This window comes from Salminus brasiliensis, chromosome 1, assembly GCF_030463535.1.
Source record: "Salminus brasiliensis chromosome 1, fSalBra1.hap2, whole genome shotgun sequence".
NCBI lineage: Eukaryota > Metazoa > Chordata > Actinopteri > Characiformes > Bryconidae > Salminus > Salminus brasiliensis.
Window position 1 is genome coordinate 24378524 of NC_132878.1, and position 27009 is coordinate 24405532.

General features: G+C 41.9%; 1 protein-coding gene across 4 annotated transcripts in view; it reads left to right on the plus strand.

Moving 5' to 3' along the window:
• Positions 1 to 583: 583 nt before the first annotated feature.
• klhl13 (kelch-like family member 13) overlaps positions 584 to 27009 on the plus strand; it is a 73676-nt gene continuing 47250 nt past the window's right edge. For 2 of the 4 annotated variants that reach the window (XM_072675259.1, XM_072675269.1), the window contains exon 1: positions 22659 to 23235. In XM_072675259.1, coding sequence (XP_072531360.1) covers positions 23138 to 23235 — 98 coding nt within the window. In that variant the 5' untranslated portion in view covers positions 22659 to 23137. Of the gene's footprint in view, positions 661 to 12518; positions 12601 to 22658; positions 23236 to 27009 lie in introns of those variants that run through there. The other 2 variants (XM_072675278.1, XM_072675287.1) reach the window with 2 other exon arrangements.

Genomic DNA, 27009 nt, shown 5'->3' on the forward strand with positions numbered 1-27009 from the left:
TTATGCAGCAAAACAAATATCATGCATTATAATTATAATTGAACTTAGGTTTTGTTAGTAGTATAATGTGGGTTTCACTACGTGGTGTTATATGAATCAAGTACATGCATTATGCATTCTAATTCATGTTAAAATATTATTATGTATTATTAGTAGTTTTACATGTGTAACCACTTGGTGTCATGTGCACGATTGCTAGTCATATTCATCAGCACATGACTTATGCATTATAATCAGTATTGATATTACTATTATTAGTAGTTTTAAATGTGTTTCTACTTGGTGTTACATGCATCAATATTTATTTTATGCATTAGTGCATGATTTTATCAGCTTTGCGTGTTGTTTTTTATTAATATTAGTGTTAATATTATGGGTAATTATCATTAGTAGTATGCATGTTACTACTTGGCGCTTGTTGAATCAACCAATCATCGAGCCTCATCGCAGCTGCGCAACGAACTTCTTTTGGCAACGGAAGTTTTGAGCGTCTGCCTTTGATTGACAGCCAGGCTGGCCAATCGCCAGCGTGCGTAGCGCACCTCCCTTGCGGCGCCCGCCAATGAAAAAACGTCAGGGGCGGGACCCGGCGAGGTTCATGAGTGGAGTGGATTTGAGGGTTTAAGAAGAAAACGAGAAGGGCAAATCCCGTCACTAGAGGTAAACGATTACATATTTAAAAGTTGATTTGCGTGGCGTGAACAGAGGCAAATGCTTGGGGGACCACTTGCTGTCATGTGTATAGTCAGAGCCGGAAAGTACACTGAGCTAAAGCCGCTGTGTGGCTAAAGGCAGGCAAACGCAGCCATGCTTCTCGTTTTGTCCTTTTCTCCAAATCCTCTCGGTTGGCAAAGTTCGTGCCATCTTGTAATGTGGCTGTTGTGGGTTGAGAAATGAACAAGGCGTTTATCTCCGGCTGCAATTGTTGCATTTCGTCTCCAGCAGCGACTCGCGTTGTCTTGTGTTGGGTCGCCCTGCTAAAGCTAGCCTGCTAACTTTGAGAAGTTCCGAATAAACATGAACAGACATGTCTCTGAGAGCGTGCGAGAGTGCAAACCTCACTTTCTGGAAGAACATTGACCTGTAAAATGTCATACTACATAATTTCGGTACCACGCTGAGCAATGTAGCTCCTTGTGTATTTTCGCTTCGTTGTTTCAAAGTATCCTATAGCTTGCCCGTGTGAAAGTGGGTTAGACTAACGCAGCTATATGCGTGTGCATGTGTAGTAGCTAGCTAGTGCGCGTAAAAGCTGTGTAGTGGTAATGGGTGAGCGCTGGTCGCTGGCCAGATCTTCTAGCTAAGGTTAGTTCCCTATGGAGTCTCGTCCATGTTTACTTTTTGCTGTTTATAGTGAGGCTGCATGAGTCACCCAGTTCAGATACAGCAGTTATTTGGCTGAGCCGATGCCAGTCAGTTTATTGTCCCTCCATAAAAGAGGTCAAAGATGTCAACAATAAAGGAAAGAAGAGCTCTGGCAAACATGGTTTGACCCCTCAAGCTATCATATGAACTATGCTGACATCTTTATTATACTCCTCATCATGGCCTATCTGCTGGGTTGTTGCTCACCCCCTGACCTGCCAGTGTTGGTTTGACTGGGTTGAGCAGGGCATGTAGTTGTTGAGCCAAGCAGACGAGTTTTAGTCCCGAGACGATCAACTACCGATATCTATACAGGATTTCCGAATGTTCTTGTGTGAGACTAACCAGCAGCTTAACCCAGCAAATCTGATCACAGGTGGTCACTGGTCATGTGTTCGAGACACGTGGCAATGCCACTTGTGATTAGATCACTCCTAAAGGATGTTAATACCAATATGAACAGGGCTGGACTTCATACCCTTCAGCTGCCTGACCCTGCTGACGTTTACTGCTCTTGATGGTGAACCTGTGGCCCACTCTGCACTTGGTGTTGACATTCACCTCAAGGGATCAGATCTCCAGTGGACAGTCCAGACATTTAGCTCTTTCCACCTGGTGTTTCTGTGTTGTGAATGCAGCTCCAGGGACCACTTGTGAGGGCATGTCATGGTCAGTTTCGCTGGCTCTCCAGCTGTTCGTTATCCAGCTAGTAATATGATGTCTTGTCTTAACTGGAGGTGGTGGAATGGATTACACTAAAACAAAAAGGGTTCTTGACATGACAACTCTTGACAATCAATGAAACTCTTGGCCTAATTGGTGGACAATGTATTGTAGATGTTCTATGTTGTTTTGTTGTTTTAATGGTTCTATAACTCAGCAGAAGGGTTGTACTATTGTTAATATGAAAGAATAATGAATGCTTTTTAGACAATTCTGTACAACTGAAGGCACTGGGTGGGTATGTGAGTGAGTACAGCCTAGTGTTGGCGTTGATTTAAAGCTAACTGGCACACAAGATAGGCCAGTTTCATGATTGTGCCAACCCTGGTGGTCTTATGCTGTCTACCTTGAGAGGTAGCATGAGGGAATGAATCACAATGTATTTTTAAAGGCGCATGAGAATCTCTTCACACATGTACTTGGCACCGTCCAGTCACGATGAATAGTAAAGCCAGTAGTGAACAGGACCAATACCAGTCTTCTTGTCAGTGTTAGAAATGACCAGGGGTGAAGGGCAAAAAAGTGCCCACCATAGTTTTTTCCTGTTAAACCACACATACTAGAGCAAAAATATCTCCAAGTGATGTTAGAAATGTCGGAAAGATCACATGTAGATGTTAAAAGCTACCTCAGGCCCTGGGAAGCATTTGAGTTGGGCTAGGTGCTGCAGTTCCCTTAAATGTTGAGGCAGTGGACCTTCTGGTCTCAAGCCTGCTTCTCTAACCTTTAGAAACCAATAGAATGGTATTTTGTGTATGTTTACCTGTTTCTGCATATAATGTCTATGAAGTTCAGTTGGCGAGGGCAGGAATTGACCCTAAAACTTGTATCCAGTGGAGATGCCTTACTTTTATGGCTTACTGAGCAGTGCCAGTTTCTTTTTACTCCTTAAAAGACTGAAAACTGTCAGTAGAACCAGGAGGAACTTGACAAAGCAGTTAGTTTTAGTATTTTAAAGGCTCTTGTGCCAGTGCTGAAAGATCTGACAGCTGAGAAACTTGAAGTGTTTAGGCAGAGGACTGTGTTAATCATCTGTGCCTGTATGGGGGCTCTAGGGATGAAATGGTTACTGGTGTTAATGATACGCCCCACTGCTGCACCCCCCTCAGCAAAATGCTCTCCAGGACAGCACGTGTGCACAGTAAACCATAGTGGTACATTAAGAATAATCTTGGAAATTGTGTTCTTATTCGTCCCATCACTTCTGCAGCTCAGACCCTGACTCTGGGAGGGAAGAAAGCAGTGAAAGATCGCTGTGTTCAGCAGGCGCAGAGGAGCTACAGTGTCCACCATGTGTTGTTTTGGACATGACAACATGGTAACGTGACTCTGAAAGCTAAAAACAAGCTATTCTACCCAGAGCCATCGTCCCAAACGAGCTCAGAGAATACGAGCCATGTGCCTTGTGCGCCTCTTCTGCACTGTCACTTGATCCTTTTAAAAAGAGGGGGAAAAGAGGAGCTGAACACATGATCTTGCGTGAGTGAAAGCTCCTTTTCTTTTCTCGTCCTTTTATATTTTTACTGAAAGTGCTTCCACTCAGTGGTTTGTTTGTTTGTTCGGAGCCGTTCTGTTTGCTCTCCTGTGAGGAAGATGAATTATGATCGTCAATAACATGAGGTTTGTGCCTTACACTCTTAAAAACAAATGTGCAAGATGGGGTCCTTGGGAGCAATGCCATAGAAGGAAAGCTTTTGGGCCCAGAGAACCTCTCAATTTCAGCCTTCAGCCAGAGCAGAAAGGAGCCTTATGTCGTGTTAAGACTGTATATCAGTCAGGACGATAAACCGTTTAGAAATCTATATTTTTAAATAGTCTTGCTTGAAGGGTTTTTTGTAGGTAATTTGTTGTACCACTGCTTATGCATTTTTGCTCCACGGACTAATGTACTAAAACCTTTATTCCTGTTTTTGTTTTTTCACAGTTTCAAGTTAATCTGGCAGTCATTCTTTTATATTGTGTCCAAATTTCATGATGACTGGACCAATAGAAATGCTCCAAAATGTCTTCTCTGCACTTCAGATTACCATTTTTTGTTTTTTACATGAAAGTGATCTGTTAATGGAAAATATTACACTTGGGGATGCCTGATGTGGGAATTCTGGGTCAGTGTTGATATCCAAAACTTTTCATACACATTTATTTTTCTGATGTTGGTACATAATTGCACCTGAATCAGCATTAGAGAAATGTAACATTTATTTCTACAGTCATTCATCCAGTAAAATGGAGATATTTAGTCTCAATATAACATTCTGCTTTTCTGGGGTTCAGTAAAGTATCTTCAAATATCTGTTTAAAATGTTGGTCAAATTTAAACATCTGTCATTTGTGAATACTCATGATTCTGTTCATTATACATCCTTACTAACACACTTCATCCAGTCTCTGCAGCTCTGTCTGAAGGGTGTGGACTGTTTACGCCTGGTCACTTCATGCATCTTCAGTATCAGGATTATATCTGTAACAGTCCGCGGCACATACAAATGCAAGTGAAATGTAAATGCACTGAACGTTTAAACCCGAAACAAATCCGGATAGTCAAACCACACCATTTTACTACGTTATAGCAATGTAAAGGCATTCGGATCTGCAAGACCCATTTGACAACCTTCTCAATACAACTGAAACGCCAGTAATAATTGCTGCAACGATCGGATTTAAGTTTAAGTAATCTTAAATTTAAGTAATCTTGCCCGAGACAAGCGTGACCAGGTGTAAATGAATGTGACCTAATCTTATCAGGCTACAATTCAGATACTAGTCACTTAAAGAGCGCAGGTGTAAACTGGCTTTGTAACTGTTGGTCATCTTTATCATGTCGTTTTGTTGTGCACTGATGTACAGTTTTTAACAACTGTAGAACTAGAAACTAGAAAATATGGTACTGCAAAAAGGGACAAACTAATCTTAACAACAAAATGTTTTTCCCATTGAGTCCCATTTCCCACTGTGTGAGTCCAGTCTCTCGTTAGGCCAATTATAGACCAAGCCTATGAACACCACCAATCGGTTTACAGTAGCTACACTGTAAAAAGCACTGAACGGCAGTCCGTTATGACATCATCTTCATTTATTCATATATACGTGCAGGGTGTAAGATGTGTTTAGCCCACGAATCTACTTCCTACAACACTTTCCTAGGGCTGGGCGATATTTAAGGATTTTTTTTTTTGCGATATTTATGACGATGCATATAACCACAGACAAAAACTTCAAAAACTACTTTTCAGAAACTCTCCCGTACTGAGTACAGTGATTTTTATTAAATATCTGCTGTACTTTATCTAATTAAACCAAGAAACATGCACTTTTTAAACAATGCAGTTCCATTAAATATCATCGTAAGTAGAAAGCCAATGCTCCGTGGATGTACACAGTATCCATCGTCACGTTTGGAAAGATGCCAAACTGACACTATATCCTCTATATCCACCAAACAAACTAAGAAGTACAGAGAGAGAGCGAGAGTGTGCAGTCTGCCTGGCATGCTCTGTCCCAATGCTGAGTGTCTATTTGAGTGAACCTGCTTCCCAGTAAACCTCCCCATTTAAACACAAGCCTTGTCACCAGTTGAAATCTGGTGCCGTGACCTAAACCACGTGCCAGTGTCCGTCAGCGTGTGTTGCTGGGTAGAAGGAGGGCCTAGACACGGAGTACAGGAGGCCTATGGAGTCATTGTGTGTGTGCGAATCCAAACGGGTGTATTTAGGGACGAACATGGGAGACATGGGAGTTGTAGCAGCGTGTTACAGAGGTGATCTGGCTTTGTGCAGGAGGAGCAGCAGCAGCTAGCTAGGTCTAGAAGGCGAGGGTTTTAGTCACTGTTTTTTTTGGGCTTCGTATAGAAGTAGTTTTTCTTCTTAGTGGAAAAATGGCAGTGGGTTATGCATTAGGGGACAGTTAGAGAAGTAAAACGGAAGTGGGGTTTAATTTTTATTTGTTTATATATTTTTTTTTTTCTTTTATTGATGTGGAAATCAGATAGAGCTCCTCCATCGGAGTGTCCATCAGAAGCAGGTTCTTATTCATCAAAAGTAGATCTGTTTGCAGTGTTTTTAGTAGGTCCATCTATTAAGAGCAGTTGTCTATAGACCAGCAGCTGAGCAGCTTTCTTTTTAAGAAGCAGTAAATGAGGTGGAAACGGCCTAAATCAAACATTTACAGTTTGTGTTTAGTCTAGCCCGACTACTCCCGGTCCTGGTAGGTGACGCTTGTAATTTCAGATGTAAAACATCTATAAAAGCTGTGCATCCATGCATTCCTTCAGATATTGAACCACAAAATGCCACAAGACACTAATGATTTTGCACTGTAATGCCAATGGTACCCCAATATATGATGACTTGGGTTTAAGAATGCTGGTTTTTAAATCTTGAAGACAGGACAGAGCTGCTGTAGAGCGGAGTGCAGAGATTGTAGGGGAAAGTGAAAGCAGCAGGTTCACAGTGATTATTTAGAAGTGCTCACTATCTCAGTGTTGCCTTATTTACTCACAGAATCTGTGAACACATTCTGTTTTATGTATCAGTACAGCTCCATTGTCACGTTACCCTGATTTGTCCTGTTTAGCCCTCATGCTCACAATTGAAGCACGTCCAGTTCAAACATCATTGTTCTAGCCAAGCTTTTTAGCCAAAAGCATTCAGTTGGTTCAGTTGAGTCAATAGAAATAGTCATCAACACCCCTAGTATTGATTGTTGACCAGTCATCCCTGGTGCTGGTGCTGGGACTGATCCAGCACATTGAATCTGTGTATCACTGATCACAGGACTATTATGGTGTCAAGACCCCCCAACCCCCTGTATGGTGCAGCGATGGTCTGTCTTTAGTCCCAATACTGCAGAACAGCTCTCAAACTCATTCCACATCTAAAAGCTCATTTTATATTCGAAGGAAACCAGAACTGTCAGCACCCCTGATAGTATTATCTTTTGACATATTGCACACTAGCCCTGGTTAGTGCTCCAGATTGCTAAGCTGCTTAAGAATGTGATACTTGCCACATACATACATACTAAAAGAGCCCTCCTCCTGATCAAATCTCTAATAGGCTTATAGGGCAACAGTGGCCTTATTGTAACACTGCAAAATGAAATGGGCCTGATTGGTTGGATAAAGAGTGGGTAAAAGATAAGCTTCCCTCACACTTTCATTGGGTGATTTATGTCAGCTGTTGCTTTAGAAGAATTGTCCCGTACAGAGGTGCCTGGTTCTTCTGGGTTGTGCTAACTAGTGTTCATTTGTAATTCTGAAAGTGTGGCTAGCGTGAAGCAGAGGGTAAGAGAGGGAATTGTCCAAGTGCTTGCTTTTTAAAGGCAGATGGATCAAATATTTAGGTGTGTGTGAGCGAGAGAGAGAAAGAGTGTGACAGTGACACATACATGTCAGACTCCAAGTTTATCCACTTGTCAAAGGAGGCAAAGCAACGCCAACTTTTCACGCTGGCTCGCGTGCTCGTCAAGCCCTAGCTAGTTTAGCAGAGCTTATCCTTGTTCCACCATGACCTCTGCCCGTTGCCAAGGCACAGCCGTTGCCAAGGCACTGCAGAGACATCCGCAAGCTGGCGATGTGGGTAAAGCGTCCAAATCCACTTCCAGCGTGAGGCCAGTACAGTGGCCTTGTGGTGTGAATGGTCAACGTTCTGTTTCTATCGCTGCTTCTAAGGCAGCCCAGATCTGTCTTTAGATCCTACTGTTTTTTTTTATTTATTTTTATTTTTTATTCCTACATGAGGTCCAGTTATAATGTTTATATAGTCATTCCGGATAACCATTTTCCAACCTCTTTTCGTCTGTAGAACCTTGTCACTGTGCCTTTTGAGACAGGTGAGCTCTGTTCTGTTTGGCTGCCCTGTATCGTTACATATAATCTGGGATGTGCTGATTTGGGAGCGATAGGCCGGCGACGCCACCACCGCAGAGTTCTATACCATAAGATATATACTGGTGCTGGTTTGCTGCCTTTATAGGCGAGAGCCTAGTGCCAGTATCGTGCAGTAGAGCATGTTCTTGAGTGTATTACTGCCATTATAGTGCAGCTCTTTTCCTGATTAATAAGAGAGCCATCACTGTTGCATTAAACGCAGAGGAAGGGTCATGCAAGTCTCCGTTCTCCACCTCTTAGATGATTGTTTCGTGACTGTTTTGTGAAGGCGACTCCCTTCACCACAGGAGGAACATCAGTGCAGCTCGACGCGTTAAAGATAGAAACTTGGCATACATAACAATTGCCGTTCTGGCCCTGGCAAAGGGTGTAGCGAGCCTTGTTGTTGTTTGTGAAATGAGCGTACTGTATGTATGACCAGTGTGTGCACACCGGTGTTCTTGATCGTAGTTGTGATTAACAGGCCTTTTAACTGTTTTTATATATGGTTGTTTCATTTTAATAGCTGCTGGTTGTTGCCAGGTTAGAGGTAAGGAAGGTGGACTAGTACAGAGATGAGAACCAATCACATTGTAAGGTTGGAAATAACTGGTGTAATATGATCCTTTTCTTCTTATGTCTGCTTTTGCTGATTTAAAATATAGGAAATTGAACTAAATCAAGCAGTTTCTTTATTTTATTCAGCACCACCTGAACATCCTGCTCCTCTGGATCCTCATGATAAGACTAGATTAGAAATGTGTCTACTGATGGTATTGTAATATCATTGTTTGAATTGAATGCAGTTTTTTGCAGCATTTTTGGGACAGTTTGAAACTTAAACATGGTTGACACACTTCACTGGTTTTATTTGTAGGTGCCATTGAATGCATAGTGATGTTGGTTAGGGTAAAAATGCTCAGGTTTGGATTTTTACCACCTTGATGATTTGGCCCAGAATTTAACAAGCATTTTATGGTGGGCATCTGAATAATGTTCTTATTGGCTATTTTACAGTGAGACCCTCTGATGGCTCACAGAGAGGTAACAGTGAGCCAATCTCAGCTTAGGATAGCTAACCATGGTTGTAGCGTTTTTGTTTGTTTAGCATTGTAGTAAGAATATTGCGATTATTCCTGCCAACTTCAGTCTTAGCTGATAGTGCTGTTATTTTGTCAGCTAGCTGGGTAGCTTCAACTCCCTTCCTTCAGTTTCGCTTCTTTGTGCACCATTTTTGATGTCCCTTTCCCGGCAAAAGCAATCAGGCAAAGCTGTTGTCTCAAGGCCTTGTTGTGTGTGGGGTGTTAATTTATTTAGCTGTCATTATTTAACTGTGCCAACATGAAACAGTTTTCCATTCTAAACCACCTTTAGTCAAGTGAGAAATGAATTTTTCCATAAACCTGACAAACAGTCTGACCATACAAATTAGATTTGGTCACTTGTGTGCAATCTGAATTCACAGGTTCCAAAAATACAATTTTAACAAAGAGATCTTTGGTTTGTTCTATAGTGTGAACAAACTGAGCACACACACTAATGCACTCAGCTGTACGTGTGTGTGTGTGTGTTAACTGCAATTGCCTTGGTGGCATGTTGTAACAGACTGCTTCCCCTTTCATTCTATATTCATGTCATTTTCCTTGTTCTAATGCTGTCCAGAGACACTATTATAAATAAAACGGTTCATTATAGCCGGCCATAAACACGCCTCTAAATTACACATTACCGCCAGTCATCCTGAGGGGCCTGAGCCAAGAGGAAACTAAATACTGATCAGCCAGAGACCACGGGAAGTCACTGGCTTATGTTTCCCAAGACTAATTGGAGGTCAAAATCATGTTCACATCAGTGGACATCATACAAATAAAAAATATCAGTTCAGAGTGTGTACCACTACACACACGCGCGTGCACACACACACACACACACACACACACACACACACACAAAACAAAGATAAAGTGATTGCATTGCAGTGGTTTAAAGGAACTGGGAGCTAAATGGTCAGGAAGGTCAGTCAGACTGGATTATAAGATATTAAACACACTATAAAACGTTAGAAACATCTCTACTGAACTAAATCAGTCAGTCCAGAATGTCTCATTATAGAAACATGTACTAAAAATACTTTAGATAAAATGTAATGCTTCTTAATACTGAAGTAAATTTAAAGTGTGGCTGTATTACTTACAGGGATTGGCAATGACTGATGCTCATTAAAGCAGCGCATATATATATATATATATATATATATATATATATATATATATATATATATATATATATATATATATATATATTACACTGACCTATAATAAAAAGAAATACGCCGCTATCACTGCTACTCTGAGCTCAGCATGCTGCTTAACTGCACTACGCCAGAATCAACCAACACTACGTAATGTAAAGGTTCTTGTAAGTGTACTCTACACCGTCAGTTCACATACTTATTTCACTTCCAGTGACTCTGTTCATATGTGGGCTCACCAGGACATTACCTGGATTTTGTGCTAGGAGGCTGGCAGGATAAAACCCTGGTATGAATAATACGGACATTTGCGTTCACACATACAGCTCCACTGGGTAATGTCTGGGAACGTTCAGGGTTAATGTGCATGTCTGAAGGGGATGCACCTGTAATGTAACATGACTGTCAGTGAGTGTCAGCTGAATGCCGTAAAGTTATACCTGCTACTAAATACATCTGACTTCAGTATAACTTGGGTGACAATAGCCCTATTCAGTTTGGATTAGTATAGCAGTGTGTTGCATCCTTAGTGATGAAACTCGAATTAACTGCAGACCAAGAGAGTTTCTAGCACCCGAATGCTTGCACTTCATGAACACATGATCAGTGGTTGATTCTTCGAACACTCTTAAAGTATCCACTCTTCGCTTTGCATTTTGGAAAAGAGAATCTCTGATGCAGTGTACAGCAACAACCAAAAAGATGAGCGTCTAACTGAACTGTCTACTGTCTACTACTATTCCTCAGGACTGAAACCCAGTGAGTGTGTGCTGTTTCCGGATAGACCTGTTACAGGATCCCCCCCCTCCCATTATACCCCCATCCAGTATTCTCTATACTGTCTATCTATACTGATGCACTGTCTCTAGTGAAAACTGGAAGTTTCTGAAAATGCGTTCAAGTGGATTCACTTTGTCTTCATGCTGTCTACTGGTGTTCCCATTTATTTTCTCTCCCGCTCCCTCCCTCCCTCCCTCCATCCCTCCCTCCCGCTCCACGAGGTGAACCCCAGGTCTTGTAACTCTGTGGGGTGCGCCGACTCGCAGATGGCAGACAACGCCCCAAAAATATGAGCAGTGAAATATTAATAGAAATGCCGTACGCTGTCAAGCCTCCAGAGAGAGATAGAGGAAGGGAGAGCGAGAGAGCAAGAGATGAAGCGTTTTGAGAAAATGAAATTATAACTACCACCTAAACAACTGTTCTTATGTGCTTTCTGTTCTAAAGTGTTCTAAGGTTGTGGTCACGGGGGGTTCTCTCTGTAATTTGGCATATTTTGGCGGATTCTGATTGGCCCTAGCAAGATCATGGATCGAATTAAGGATGGAAAGTATGGAAGTTTCATTGCTAAACCAGCAGGGTTGATTACTAGGTTTAATTTTCAACTGTCCTGAAGTAACGTGCACAGTTTGCACAATGACACCTGGGTGGTACAAGCTCCCACTGTTTAGCTACATCAGCCTTGTTGTCTCAGCACCAAACTGAAGAATTAACCTTCAGACACCAAACACACATCTTTCAGTGGCTACAATAAGGTGTGAGGGAAACTGAACTCTTGTTTCCAACCTCCAACTCCAGTTGTTTCCTGTGTATGATTGAGCTGTTTGAGGATGATCTCGCTAAATGAGGATGATCTCACTAACTCTATTATAGAGGCCTGTTTTAAAATCACTGTTTATCTGTTGTCACAAGAAGCAACTCTTTTACATCTTTGCCTATTTAGACTACTGCAGTTTAGCTCTACCCTCTTCTCTGTGTGTTTCAGCTCTTTAAAAAAAAAAAAGAAGAAAAAAGTACAGAACAGCCAATCAGAATAGAGCTCATTTATCTTATTACAAAAGCAGTAACGACTACAGCCTTCAAAAATAAATTAATAACCAGGCACTTTTGACCGTAATCTCTTAACGTATCATTATCTTTATTAATACTGTGTTGATTCTCAAATTCATTATTTAATGTTAATGAAACACTAAATTATTTAGTGTTTATGTAAAGTCATTTTGTGCTGTGTTTTAACCCAGACCACTAGATAGGAATGCTGTTCTCCGTCTTCAGACCCCACTGTTCTGTCTCCATAAAAGTTCAGCTTTTCCATTGCTCAGATTGTATACAAGGGTGTCTTAATATATCATTTTACAGTGTCGCAGTATATGGATACATAGCCCTAATGAGCACTACTTATTCCCTTAACCTATCAAAATGAATGTGGCCTAAGCCTTAAAAGCTCAGTCTGTTCCCTTAGAACAGTATTGAACCAGGGAATGGTGGCTTCAGCATGTGCTCAGTGCTTTTCTGTGTTTGTGTGCGTTGTAGAGGTCCCTGCGGTTGAGTGCGCGGGCAGCATGGACTACCCTGTGCATCGAGGAGACACCATGTCCCTGGGACTACACGACAGGTACTGTGCAATGTATGTCCCTTTTCTCCTTCTCTTTTCCTCTATTTTTACACACATTACCACACACTTGGATTTACACACACCTACAGTCTACATCTGTATTAAGGTTACCCGCTCTGTACTAATGCTGGTTAGGACCACCATTAAAACATGCATACAAACTCAGACCACACAGATCTAACCCTTATATCCCAGTTAGTTTCCTATTCTAGTCACTGATTGTGTTCACATGCACATAATCATCTGAAAACTGCAGAAAATCTGATTTTGGCAATAATCTGTTCAACATGTTTACAAGCATTTCAGTAATCTGATAAAGAGAGAGTCTGTATGAGCTGCTCAGTGATCACATTTCTTTCTGAATATACAATGTACACCTTTACCTTTGCTTAGCAACTTGCCAAAGTACAGCACATGGTGAAATATTAATCCAGTCCAGTAATGCCACCTTTTTCTCAGTTGTAGCCTAGAAGTAATCTCTTGGTGTTTACTCTTCCCACTGAAACTCCCCTTTGTACAGATCTGTTTATGCTCATATGCAGATGTACACTCCTAGTCAAAAGTTAAGTTGGATTTCAAGGAATCCCGTAACGGCTTTAATACGATCTAAGAAACAATCAGTATGTGCCGTTGTCTACACTAGCTAGGACTCCCCCCATAACACAATGATCCCAACACGCTGGGAGGATGAAGACCAGCAGGCATTTCCTCCAAGAGTTGTCCTGTCTCCTATGAGAATGACTCCTTGTCTGCAGGTGTTTCTGCACTGTGAAATGCCATGACTGCAGAAAGCGCTGTTCTTTGCACTTTTACATTCTGTGTGTTTGTATCCAAGGAAAGCAATTAGCTGATGAACCTGGGTCTTGTGTGCAGAAAAGTGCTGTCCGAAATTGTACAGTCAATCCATGGTTTGTGTGGAATTCTTCTGTGTGAAAGCAAACCAGTGATAATGAGCCACCCCCCTCAAAAAGGCTTGAAATCGGGTCCTGAGTGTGGACTCGTATTCGAGACAAGTATGAATGCACCCCAAGACCAGTAAAGCATCCCTAGGTCTTAAGTAGAACTGGTAGTTCTTTTATGTCTGCTAATGGACGCCTGCATCGACTCCACGCTCCCCTCCCGGGTGCCTGCAGCTGTCTACAAGGACAGAGCCCTGTGATCAAACCAAGACCAACTGTAATGTTATCAAGAACAGCATTTTACAAAGTACTGTAAAGAAGAGTTGAAGTCTTGTTTGACCCTTTAAAGTCTCAAGTATTCAGTCTTCAACTATCCAGTTTTGTTGAGCCTGCAGCCACAGCTTTCTGTTCTTGGCTGAAAGTAGTGGAGTCTGATGTGGTCTTCTGCTGTTGTAGCCCATCCACTTTGAGGTTGGATGTGTTGTGCATTCTGAGATGCTTTTCTGCTCATCACCGGTAATCCAGAGTGTGAGTTACTGAGACTTTGTCTCTACCAGTCTCTGTTTATCTCTTTTAGCAAGGCGTTCCCGTCTGCAGAGTGAAGGTTGATTTGAACCCAAGCTGAAGCTGCTGGCCTGTATCTACTGCCTGTATCAGTTATGCATTACACCACTGCTGCATGATGGGCTGATTTGGATAAATGTGTGAATAAATTGAATTAATACATTCACACACTGAACACTTTAGATGAATGCAAGACATTTATTGGTGTGCTTATAGAGAGGTGTGTTTGGAATGCTGCGGTGTGTGAGAACTGCTCTTTAGCTGCTGATTCTCATCTAACAGTGAAACAAAGGCGTTTCAGTAATAAAGACTCTTTAGAGTTTAAAGCTCTGATTACTGTTTATCTTTTACAGATCCTCAACATGCACTTGAGTTGTGTGTGTGTGTGTGTGTGTGTGTGAGTGTGAGAGAGTTTCTTTTTGAAGCGGTGACTCAGACCCTTGAGGGGTGTGTGTCTGTATGTTGGATTATTTATATCTGTGCATTAGGGAGTGTTTTGTGGGTGTGTGTTCTAGAAGGTTCTGTGTGGCTGCACTGATCTTAATGGTTGTTCTGTAGAAAACACAGTTTTGCTGTTGAGGTGTGTGTGTTCTCTCTCTCTCTCTCTCTCTCTCTCTCTCTCTCTCTTTCGCTCGCTCGCGCTCTTTTATATACATATATAGCTCAGGTTCATGTTGACTCTGCTATAACAACGGAAAGCAACAGCATTCTGTTCATCGGTAACGTTCGTGAACTCGAGCAAGTGGAAATTCACTGCCCAGTGTCTCAGTGTGAGGTGCGTCCAGCAGGGGGCTCTATCAGCACACAAGCCACAAAGCGAGCAACGGCAGAGACGTGTGATGAATTATGAATGGGAGTTCTCGTATCGCTCAACATGGCGTCTATTTACGGAGTCCTGCCCTTCAACAAAAAGACCATGCAGCTTGCTGCTTGTGCTGCGAGCAGAGGAGCTCCACCCTCAATGTGGAGATCCGTGCGAGTGTGGCAGCCAGATCGAGCCGAAATATTTGCGCCAAATGCTGCAGACTGGTCATGAGGTTTTTGTCAGATTTTATCAGTGATTTTCAACGAAGTTGAATGTAGAGCTGGGCAATATGACTATCTTTTTCTATCATGATGAACGTTGTTTTCGTGGTACACAATATGCACAATGAGTATGTTGTGGACATTGTCTGTGCTTAAAGAATACTGATTAACTGCACATTACAAAGAGAGTAATCGGTCATATATAATTGGACAGGGTATAAATCATGGTGATCAGTATGGGAGTATTTGGATAGCAGTTTTTTTTTTTTAAATGTTATGCTGTTGGTGCAATTTGGTCTAAATGACAAACTATTGTGCTAAATATAACTAAGTATATCATAAAAAATCTCTTTAAACTATCATGGAATAATTTATATCAATATTTAAAGTGGTAATTTGACCTTCAGTTTCCAGTATTTTGGTCTCTTTCATTAGAAGCCTGGTCTCATATGACTGGAAATAACTGCCTGGAGGCTTCAAAGATGGCCGCCGAGTGAGCATACATACTTGCCTATAAGGACTTTGGTAGCGTCCGTGAATCGGCGAGAAAATTTAGATGAGCTTGTTCAGAGGAGGACGCTTTAGTGTCCCACTGAGACGGAGTGTGTTTCACCAACAGTTTCATTGACCAACATGGTATTGTTTCAGTGTGATGGTCCAAAAACTCATGTTCTCATGTTCTTCAATCCACTCCTCTCTTCCTCTCATCCGCCGTTACTCTTTTCATCTGTTTTGCTGTTTTTGACAGCATACTTTCCCCCTCTTAAGCACTTAAGCGCTCTGACTGAGTCCTCTCGCCCTCTCTTTCCCTCCCCTCTCTGTTGCGCTCTCTTGCGCGCGCTCTCTCCCTCTTTTTACCTCTCTTTCCTGCTGCTGAACCGCTTTGGAAAATGATAAATGCGGATTAATTGTGGATTTTCTTTGAGCCCTGCCAAAAATATGCTCAGTCACACAGTGTGCTGCTGTATTACCCCGACACGTCTATCCTTTTCATGTCTTTGCAGTGCCGCTATAACGTGTGTGTGTGTGTGTGTGTGTGTGTGTGTGTGTGTGTGTGTGTGTGTGTGTGTGTGTGTGTGTGTGTGTGTGGCCTTTTTTTGTGTAATTCCCAATTTCGCATTGATGGGAGTAGGAATCCTTTTTGATTTCCTCAGCTCTTTTTAAGTCCGGTTCTTCTGTCGAGCGCTAATGAGACTGCATGTGTCTCGATTTTTAGCCTTTGATTCGTGTCCATATTTAGCATGTCCATGTCGTACAGGCTAACTGCGTGTTTGGGAAGTGGGATGCGATGGCTAAGATGTGGAGCTCTTTTTAGCTTCTAACGATCGACACGTTAAGGTCAGACGTGAGTTCCTGCAATAGAACGTTTACAAGGTCATCACATCAGTTCATGATGGAACCCACCTTTCTAAAGGGTCTATATTGATACAAAACAGTTTATCACCCATTTATGAAGAACATTTTAGTTGGGCAAAGCACCATTTAAGCCACCAAAGGGTTCTTTTGACTTGTCATGTTTTAAGTCGATGTATGGTTTTATTGTATTTTCATTTCTCTCTTTTCATAACTGTAGTTTTTTTTAGGTCTTCCAAAATTCTTCAGCTCAGTTAGGTGTTTTTTCTCATTACCACTACATAACTGCTCCATGAGGTCAGTAGTTTCTGGCTCCAGTCCGGTCAACTCCATTCAAAGCAACCATTTAATCAAAAGGAAAAACAAAACGATAACAAAGGCAGCTGGAGCAGGTGTACGCACTCTCGTGCGCAACCATTTTGTCCGTAATTGCGTCACTTTTGGCCTTGCGTTCATAAAACCTTCATTTAACTTTTTTGTGGGAAAATGTAACATTTAGAATAATCAACAAACTAATCAGTAGATCAATGGTCAGAAAAACAGCCGTTAGTGGCTGCCCTACACGTATCTATATAGAGTCGTTGACATTACGAAAGAGAGATGTTGTGATTGAATGATCTAGTACACCATCTCTTTTACCTGGACTATTACCTCTCTCAGGTGTCCAGCTGCATCTTAAAGGCTGTTTCCTGCTCTCTCACACCACACTCTCTCTCATACCACATACATCAGCTTGGAGAGCATGCTAATAAGCTGATTGGCTTGAGGCTCCTCGCAAGCTATGCCGGACAAATTGTCATAATAAAAGAAACAAATAGAGGTAGGGTGTTTAATAGGTATTGTCTTTATTCACTCATTACCTCATACTGGTTAAATCATTATTTTGAGCAGCAGAAAAGTCGTGTTTATTCAATAAAAAAATTATCAGATATGGGAAAAGTGTAAAGAATTTGTGGTTAAATTAAATTTGCTCAGACAATCTCTCTGCTTTTTTTAAATGAAGAAATGATTTACATGACATTTAGCTTTGCTTAAAATTAGCTGTAACTGTGACCAACTATAATAAATAGTAAATAAAAAAATAAAAATAATAAATAATATAATAAAATATATATAGATTGTGTTTTGTCCACTTAATGGTTAAACTGATCTTCACAGTGAGTGATTGGCATTGTGGACAGATGTATTATGAGGTGTGTAAGTGAAGTGTTTAGACTGAAACACACCATCTCTAAGAGCTGCTTTCTTTCTTCTCCTCTTTTATGGAGCCCAGTCTGCTCTTAATCAGCTCTAATAATAGACTCCTATGAATAGACGCTCCTCTACCACACTACACATTTAGCACTTAATTAAGTGTGTGTGTGTGTGTGTGTGTGTGTGTGTGTGTGTGTGTGTGTGTGTGTGTTCGTTCGTTCGTTCAGTGCCTTATATGTCCAGCAGAGGGTAGAATCGGTGTCCTCTCACTCCTTCTCATCCTCACTCAAAGGTTTCAGGGTCAAATAAAAATCACTGTCATAACTGCTTTTCTCCACATATTTTGTTTGTACTTATTTATTAACACCATTTGAAAACACCAGCTGCTCTGCATGAATATTTTTACCATTGCATGAACGCCCCCCCACCCCCCCCCCCCACCCTCCACCAACACACACACAGTAAGGAGAAAAGACATTTACCTGGATTCACTGTTCTGGCATTTATTACACCATTCAGGGAGAAAACATACATGCCAACAATTTCGGAAACCGCTGTGGCACTTAAAAAGGGTTGTAGGAACAAGAACTGGTGTAGTTTCTGGGGGGGTGGGACAGGATAAATGCCAGATAAATCCGAAAATGCACACTGATGTGCTACCACAGTGGCTAGGGGGATACAAGCTTGAATCCCAAGCCATGTCTCTTTGTCATCAACAGCAAGAGTTTGAGAGCGCACAATTGGCCGTGCTCTATCCAGGTGAGTAGATGGCATGCTGTCCCCTCATCACTCCAAAAGCAATGTTGGCTGACCCATGTCTGTTACCGAGTGTTGTTGTTGTTGTTGTTGTTGTTGTTTTTGTTTTTGTTTTTGTTTTTGTTTGTTTTTGTTTGTTTTTGTTTTTTTAGAAAAAAAGTGGTGACTGATTTTGCATGTATCATAGGAGACGTGTTAAGTCCTTATCCTCATAGGGAGTATTGCTAGTGCTAGCAAGGGTTGCGAATGAGTAGGTTAATTAGTACTACCAAATTGGCAGGAAAAAGAAAGAAATAATAATTATTCGCAGCTCTGCTGTTTATAGTGGTCCTCATAAATTAAAATGAGAGAACGCCTGGTAAATGTCAGTCTTTGTGAAGGAGGTTTTAAAAAAACATTTCTGGAAAAAACAATAACGGTTGGCCAAGGAGGCCCAATGTTGTTATTCCTGATGTTGCTCTTCTTTTTTTATTCATTGTTTTAATATTGACACACAACATTAGATTTACTGCAGATATGGTAATCCCTGATCACCTAGTTGCATTATAAAAGACTGATGCCACCTCCACCTAAACAAACTCGTCAGACTAAATCTGAAACCTTTCACAAGTGACAGTTTGCAATTACACACATTTTTCCATCTTCATGCATACTTAAATGGTTAAGCTGTAAACCAGATGTCTGAGGAGTTTAATGGCTTACAATAAATGGTTACATATTCACTCAATGATTCTGGGGCTTGGGGGGCGGGGAGTACATGCTGGGCAATGTGAAGCAAAAAAGTCCCCCAGAATCCCTAAAATTTTTCAAATGTAGCACCATTTCAACATCAACATGTATATTGTTGCTGTCACGCAAAACCTTTATCCCTGCCAGAAATATCAATAAGGGGGAAAATCTTTTTTATTGTATTTTTTTTATTTAATGAAAGTCAAAGTAAAGAGTTTTTTCTTTTAAATCATTTAGTCCATTCATCATAAATGTTTGATACCATGTGAATGCGAAAAGGGTACATTGTGACTGAGACCCTGTTAGAAAGCATGTGGGTGCCCGAGTAATCAATTTCCAAAGTTCTCCGTTTCTGGCCATCCACTCTGAAACGCACCCCCAGTGTCGTCAAGCTAAAAATCATCCAGCAGCATTTCCGAACTTCTCTATTTTAAAGCCCTTAAATGGTGGAGCAGTGTGAATGGTGGGCCAAAACGTTGCAATAGTTTTAAAAAGGAAAACAGTAGTGTGGACGTAGACTTAGAATATGTATCTTAGGATCTGCACTGTACCTGTTGAGCCCTGAGCAGAGCCCACTGGTATGGAGCGGTTTAAATTTTTTTAATTAAAACCTAAACCCGATGATCTACTACTTTTAGAAACTGGCCAAAGTCTGGCCCAGAACCCTCGACCTTGATGGAACCTGTTGAGTCAGGGTCGGTATGGACCCGTAATGTTGCTGTGGAGTTTTAGGAATCTGGGCCATTGTCACAACCACACACACACACCTCTTTTATAGTGTGCCAGTAGGTCTGTTATATGACTATATTTGATCTGCTAATAGAATTAGCTGGGATTTGCCATGTTGATGGACTTGGCTCTCCTCTATGCCAGCCAGTTACGGTTGCGTGAGTGTGTGCTAATGAATTAATTGGCTGTATTGGCTTTGTGATGGTTCACCTGGTCTCCGTCCTTTTCTTCTCTTTTATGTTGACATATGACTTCTTATTTATTTATTTGCGTATGACTTCCTCAGGTCAAATGTGTTTGTGTGGAAAGTTCTGTGTAAGATGTTCCGGTAGCGCTGCTAAATCCTGTTGGATCTGATATTCTGGCTCAAGGTCTAATCACAAATTCGCAGGAAGACTTTCCAAGTCCTCACCGGCTGCTACTTATGCTGCTTATGTTACTGCGTCAACACAAACACTCCAGTCCAGTGTTTAAAGCGGCTTTTTGGGGATGAATAACCCGACATGTAGACAATCAGCAAGGATGTGTTGCTGCTTTAGGTTTTGAGCTGGAGCTACGCGGCTAGTGTAGGTATGTTGAATTGACTCTTATAATGCAGTCCAATGTCAATGAATTAGCATTGGGCAAACGGCATGACTAAATCACCACTCACACTCTCTTCAAGCCATTCTGAGACTTGATTAGGTGGTCTCTGACACTCCTAGCTAGAACTGTAGCTTTTCAGTGCACGTCCTACAGTGCCAGAAACCACACAATCAATGCTAATACGTGAAAGAAACTTCCATTATGTGTTCTCATTGGCCTCATAGCTTCAGTTCAAAACTGTTAAAAAAAAAAAAAAAAAAAAAAAAAAAGAAGAAAACTTGAGACACCAAACAGGTCTTTGCTGATGGACTACACTTGAGGTATGGGGCAGGTCGGTAAACTTGGCCACACTATCGCTTTAAGAAGCATGATCTGTGTACAGTGTGCACATAAATAAATGATGATTTATAGAAGTAAAGAAGAAAAAGGACAAAGTGATGCTCACTGGGCCTGATTTCGAACCTTGGTGAGTGGAAAAAACACACACACATCAAACTGTTTCTGCGGCCAAGAAACAGCATCTCCTCTGACGGTCTGTCAGCTCCTTTAACGGAGACAGACGTAATCGCAGAAACGAGTCTTCTACCTCTTTTTCTCCTCGTCGCTCTGTTCAGTCAGAAGAGCACTGACCCGACAGCTGGAGAAAAGGCCGGCGGCAGAGTGCGGGCACAGAAAAGCTTTCCTCTAAACTTGAGAATTTCTTGTCCCGTTAGTAATGCAGTAATTCAGTAATAACATTTACAGTGTAGATTGAGGTATTATAAGCCGGACTGTGGGAGCTGGGTTCTCAGAATGTGAAGTTCTCATTTTCCAGGTTTGATTAGCATGTTCTTTTAATTTAGTTTACTTGTGACTTAATGGTGGAAATTACTTTTCTGAGAAGTTAATAATGGATATTAGTTTGATTTAGAACTATGCTGGGTGATAAAATTACATTTTATAATATTACATTTATGCTGGATATTAGTTTTTAAATAAACCCATGCCGGATATTGGTTTCAGTAAAAAGTCATGCCAGATGCCGGATGTTAGTTGTTGAGTGGTATTTTTAAAAACAATGATGTTCTTGCCAAATGAGGGTAGTGTTTCTGCGATGTCGTGAAGGATGTGTTAACTTTCTGTTCTGTGTCGATCTAGTACATGACCAAAGAACCTCAGCTTGGTGAATTATGTGATGCACTCCGAATCAAAAAGGGAGAGCAAGCAAACCTGACTCAACCAGTCTGCTAAATGTGCCTGAAAACAGTCGGAAACATGTCCAACAAGCACTTCTGTCTAAATAAAATAAATAAAAGCTCATTCTATCCCTACTTTTACCCTCAACCTTCGGCATGTTAACTTATTCCTCAGACAGTTCACTCGACTTGGTGCTCCCACATATGAGACTCTATTCTCTAAACGTGTGATTTGAGTCTCAGATAGCTGGAGTTGTCTGTGCCGTGGTGTTTAAGCCAAATCTAAGCTTAGCTAGTCAGCTATGGGACCAAACACAATATAACGTGTTGTCTCTCCAACACTAGTCGCTTGACTTCGCTCTCTTGGACACCTTTCAGCATTGTCTTGTCTTTTTTTTTTAAATGCATGGAAATGTCTGTAAATAGCTACACCCCGTCCTGGCAATACTGTATACCACACTGCTATTTGGAGGCAATCTGACTGTATAGAAATTGGTGGATACTGCCCAACCCTATATTAGTTTTATTAGAACTTAAGTCTGGGTAAAAATAAAACCGCTGAGGAGCTCCTGTGAAAGAGGAAATTACCCCGGCACCTCATGTAAAATTAATCCTGTTCAAATGGGCTCGAGACTAATATATGTAAATGTCCCCTGTTCTCATTGGGTCTCTGTCTTCAGCCTGGACTGCAGCCTGAAGAAATGCTCTTTATAACTTCAATGTGAATGGGCGTGGCTAAACAAGCCAATTTTTTTGCAGCTCCGTCTCCGTATATGGACCGTATATGGGTCTCTCGCTCTCTCACCCACCCCCACCCCCCAATTCAATCCATGTCACTCTCTCAATCTCATTATCTCTCTCTCTTGCTATTTTACACTCCCTCCTCAACCTCTCTGGCTTTTCTATGCTTGCTCTCCCATCCCCCTCCCTCTCTATTATCTTCTCTCCCCACCCCTCCTCCCTACTCTCTCTCTCTCTCTCCCCCCTCCCTTTCTCTCCTTCTATATTCCTCTCTCCACTGCAGTCAGCGCTCTCTCTCTCACTCTTTCTCTCCACATCCACCGCTCTGAACTCGCTGCAGCGCCTCTTCTCGGCACCTGAGGTGGATTTCTTCTTTTTTTTTTTTTTTTTTTTTTCCTCCCCCCACCACCACCTCCTCTCCATTTCTCCACACATCTCTCGTTATCCCTTCCATCATGTTTAGGCTGAGCGGGCGCACTCCTCTCCGTCTCGCTCCCTCGCTCCTTCGCGCTCTCTGAATGCTAATCTTGTAGCCTCGGCTTTGCTTAGCCTCTATCCTCTAGCTTGGGCTGCTAAGCTCTGTCCCAGCTGCTTCATAACAGTCACCTTCGTCCACCCATCCGTCCCTCCGTCCAGCTCTCCATCCACCCAGCCGCCGCCGCCTCCTCCTACTCCTCCACCCCTCGGCTGGAGATGGGACTCCTCTCCGGCCTCCTCTTTTTCATGGACTGTGGGTTCTGCGTGGTTCTTCTCAGCCGTGTGAGCTCCGTGAGCCGGTAGCTAATCATGCCTCTGAAATGGAAGAGCGGCTCTCCGGTCAGCTGGAAATTTCCTGTGCCTGTGCTTAAAACCTCCAGGTCGTCTCCGCTGTCCCCGGCGTACATGTGAGTACCTCCAACCCGTAACTGCTCCTATGGAACCGTGCTTTTGTCTCGGAGACTCAACCGATTTTTCCTCTCTCTTTCTTTTTCTCTATATCCCCTCCCTGATTCCCTATTCTATACCACCGAATGCCAGGGGGTCGGGCTGTGCGTGTGCGTGTGTGTGTGTGTGCGTTAGGGGTGAATTCACCGGCTTTATCCCCAGTGGTCTGTCGGGCTTGTGTGGTGCAATTTTAATGTGCAGAGCTCAATGAGATTTTCGTCTCCAGAGCTTTATTTATGTTTATTTTTGGACGCTTGCCCCCCCCCTTTCCATTCTCAGTCCCTTTCCTTCACCCTCCTATTCTCTCTCTCTCTCTCTCTCTCTCTCTCTCTCTCTCTTTCTCTCCCTTCCTTCCTTCTCCTCTGCTGTGTGCCTGTGTTAGAGGGTTGTGGTCTGCAGTGATTTCTAATGGTAGGGTGGAGTGTTGGGTTCTGCACCTGCTCTACACATCCTGTTCCCTCCCTCTCTCTGTGTGTGTGTGATTGACAGTCCTGATTGTCTGCTCTGATTAGTGTTAGTAATTCAGTCAGACTGGGTCAGTGTTAATGCTGATCTGTACTGTTAATAACAGGTTAATAGCTACCTCAGCTGGCTGTGTTAGAGTGCTCCTTCCTGGTTCTTCACAGCCACGTTTGTCTCTGTTCCGGGTTTCTCGCGTGCTGCAGTGTGTGAAGTGGTCCGATCGTGGCCCCCCCAGGTTCACCAGGTCCACTCAAGCACTATGAGCGCTGCTTGTCTGAACACGTTCGTTAAGCCTATTTCTGGTGTTCATGTCCGATCCGAAGGGATTCGCACATGAGTGCAGTGATGAGATAGGAACAGTCTGTCCCGGAATCACTGTCACCAGTATAATCCTGCCGGAACTACAGAGCCTGTTTTGCGCTTCCGCCCTGTTTTAGAGGAGCCGACTCTCGCTTTGAACCTGAAGACCCATCAGATAGCAGGGAGTTCACTTCAGATTTGTGGACCCATTCCGCACACGGGTGTACCTGTAACACCATGCTGAGAGGCCGAGAGACGCTCTGCCTGAGCTGTTCATTGAGAACGGTTCCCAAATGGCACATATTGAGTGTTTATGAAATCGGAGATCTACAGATCTGAGTAATGTAGGCCTACTGTTTTAGCTTCATATGTGACTAAAGGATGAGAACAGTGTACTGGTACTGTATTGGTCAGGAATTAAAATCTCAACCTATACGTTCTGGCTTTCCTCTAGCATACAAGCAAATCTGTGACCTTAAGATTAAGGTGCTTCAACCGGTTCTTTGAGCAATGCCATAGAAGAACCACTTTTGGATAAAAAAAAACATGTTAGTAGAGGTTGGGGTTTTAGTCTTTGAGGCAGATTTATTTATTTTAATTAGGTTTTTTTTTTCTGTCAGATGTTTGTGCTCCGGGTTTGATTTTTTTTCTAACACAGACAGGTGTGCTGGACGTGACCGGTGAGCTCCATCAGCTTTTCATTTCAGTTGTGTAGTGATGAAGATATCCAGCAGATTTAGGTTCCAGGTGTGGATTTAATTGATTGATTTACCTCCGTTTCGGCCAATCCTGCACTTATTGTTGAAACTGATGTGTAGCCTATAATATGGTACTGGTCAGTTTTGGTATGTCAGTCCTGTTTTAGACCCAAGACTTTGTTCTGGAATGTTTTTAAACTCTGTATTAACCCCAAAAACCTCTCTGTGATCTTGAAAACCACTCCTAAAATAGACCCAGCTTCTCACCTCCGTCGGTTTCTGTCAGCAGGTCATTACGCTTCGGGTCGAGCCAGGCGTTTTGCTGCGTTCCTGAGTGCCACAACTCTAAACAAAAACGGCCGTACCTGTGCTTTCCTAGTTTTCCGACCAAGCACGGGCTAAGATAATATCCGGCAATCTGTAAATCAAGTAAATGCAGTCTGTGGTGGCCACGTTGCTAAGTGCGACGTCTGATTGATTCCTACTGGGAACAGATGTTGCCAGCTAAGATGAGCAGTAAAACGCCAATGAGCATGTAAACGTAGGGCTGGTAATGGTAAATAAATATTAAGACACTCTTTATGGTACATGATATTTATCACAACACATGTAACCACAGACTAAATAAATCAGTAGTAACAGACTCTCAAAAACTACTATTTAAATCCTGTCCCATACTGAATACAGTGACTTTTATTCAACATTTGCTGCACTTCATCTAATCAAACCAGTCTAATTACACTGTTGGTAACAACCTGCAGTTGATCAGTGTTTATTCAGCACCTAACAATATCATCCATATGCTTAGAAACGTATATAGTTGATCATGATAACGCAATTCATCACGATACAATATAATATCGTCAGATCGCCCAGCTCTACGTGAACGTTTCTTTAACATCTGACCATGACTATGCTTCTTTACCACCTCCTGTAGGGTAGTCCAGTCATTAGATTTACTCTTGCTCTTAGCATATGGAGTAAGAATCAAGCCATCCTTATTAAATTTTAAATAGAAATGTCTTCGCTTGACAGATGCGGAAGGTCCTTGAGCCCTACTGCCATGTTTAAAAATGTCCAGAGACACACTTACCTGCTTTGTCACCATTTCCTTTTAATGGCACTAAAGTGTGAAAAGGGTGTGTTACTACACTGACTACATAAATGTGATTAAAACTTTCTACACCCAAGCTGGCTTTTGTATGTTTGGTATTTTGTTTTTCAAAAATGATTTCTCCAAAACGAGCTCATCTTTTTTCTTTAATGTTGTTGTTGTTGTTGTTGTTGTTGTTGTTATAATGAATTCTAATTGATAACATCCCTTAATCAAAGCACTTAAATCACCACCTTCAAGCTGGTGCATTTTTCTTCTGCACCCTTAGCTCTGATCTAAGCTAATTTGTGCTCCGACTGAGCTGTAATATAGAAGGTCACAGGATCAGCCTGTGAATGACTAAGCGACCGCATGTTCACTTACAGTTCGTTTTAAGTTCTTCTAGACTGCTTTTTTTTAGACTCCCTTAAACCTCGTTATGGATTAAATTTCACAGTTAATTGGATTATCAGTTCCAATTTTACTTTACATATTTAATTTATTTCTTTTTTTCTTTTCTTTTTTTTTATTTATTTTTTATTAAATCCGAGACTAGGATTTAGCCATAAACCTTCCTGTAAACTTGGAATGGAAGACTTTATTGTAGGTTGTATTTAAGAAAGTTCCCCTGTTTGTGTTCTGCAACGCTAAACATAGAGCTTGACCACAGATGTTCTCCACACACAGACATTGGTGTGTGTTCTTCAGTGTTTACGTCTTTCTGAAATGGTACTGTAGTCTGTAATTACCTATGGAACCCTACCATTCAGATTATAGTTTAAATGAGGGTGTGTTTGCATGCACGCCCTCTTATTGACCTTGTTGAGTTGAGGGCATTTTGAACATGGACTCATCTGAGTGTTTTGTTTATCTTTACTATATGTCCATATGTTTGTGGACACGCTTTCTAATGAATGCATTCAGTTACCTTAAATTGCACCTAATTTTGACATGTATGTGCAGTTGCGCTCACACACCCTGCTTGTCTAGTTTTTGTAGATAAGCATTGGAAATTGACTCACTCATTGGTTCATGTGTATCTGCTCCTATTTGCCTAATGCCAGGTCTAGGCTAGATCTGTAAGGCCCCCAGCTTTGAGTGGGGAGGTGTTCTCTGGAATGATGATTCTCCATCTGATTCTTTTGTGATGAGCTGGGGAATTGGCTGTAAGGTGGGGGTGA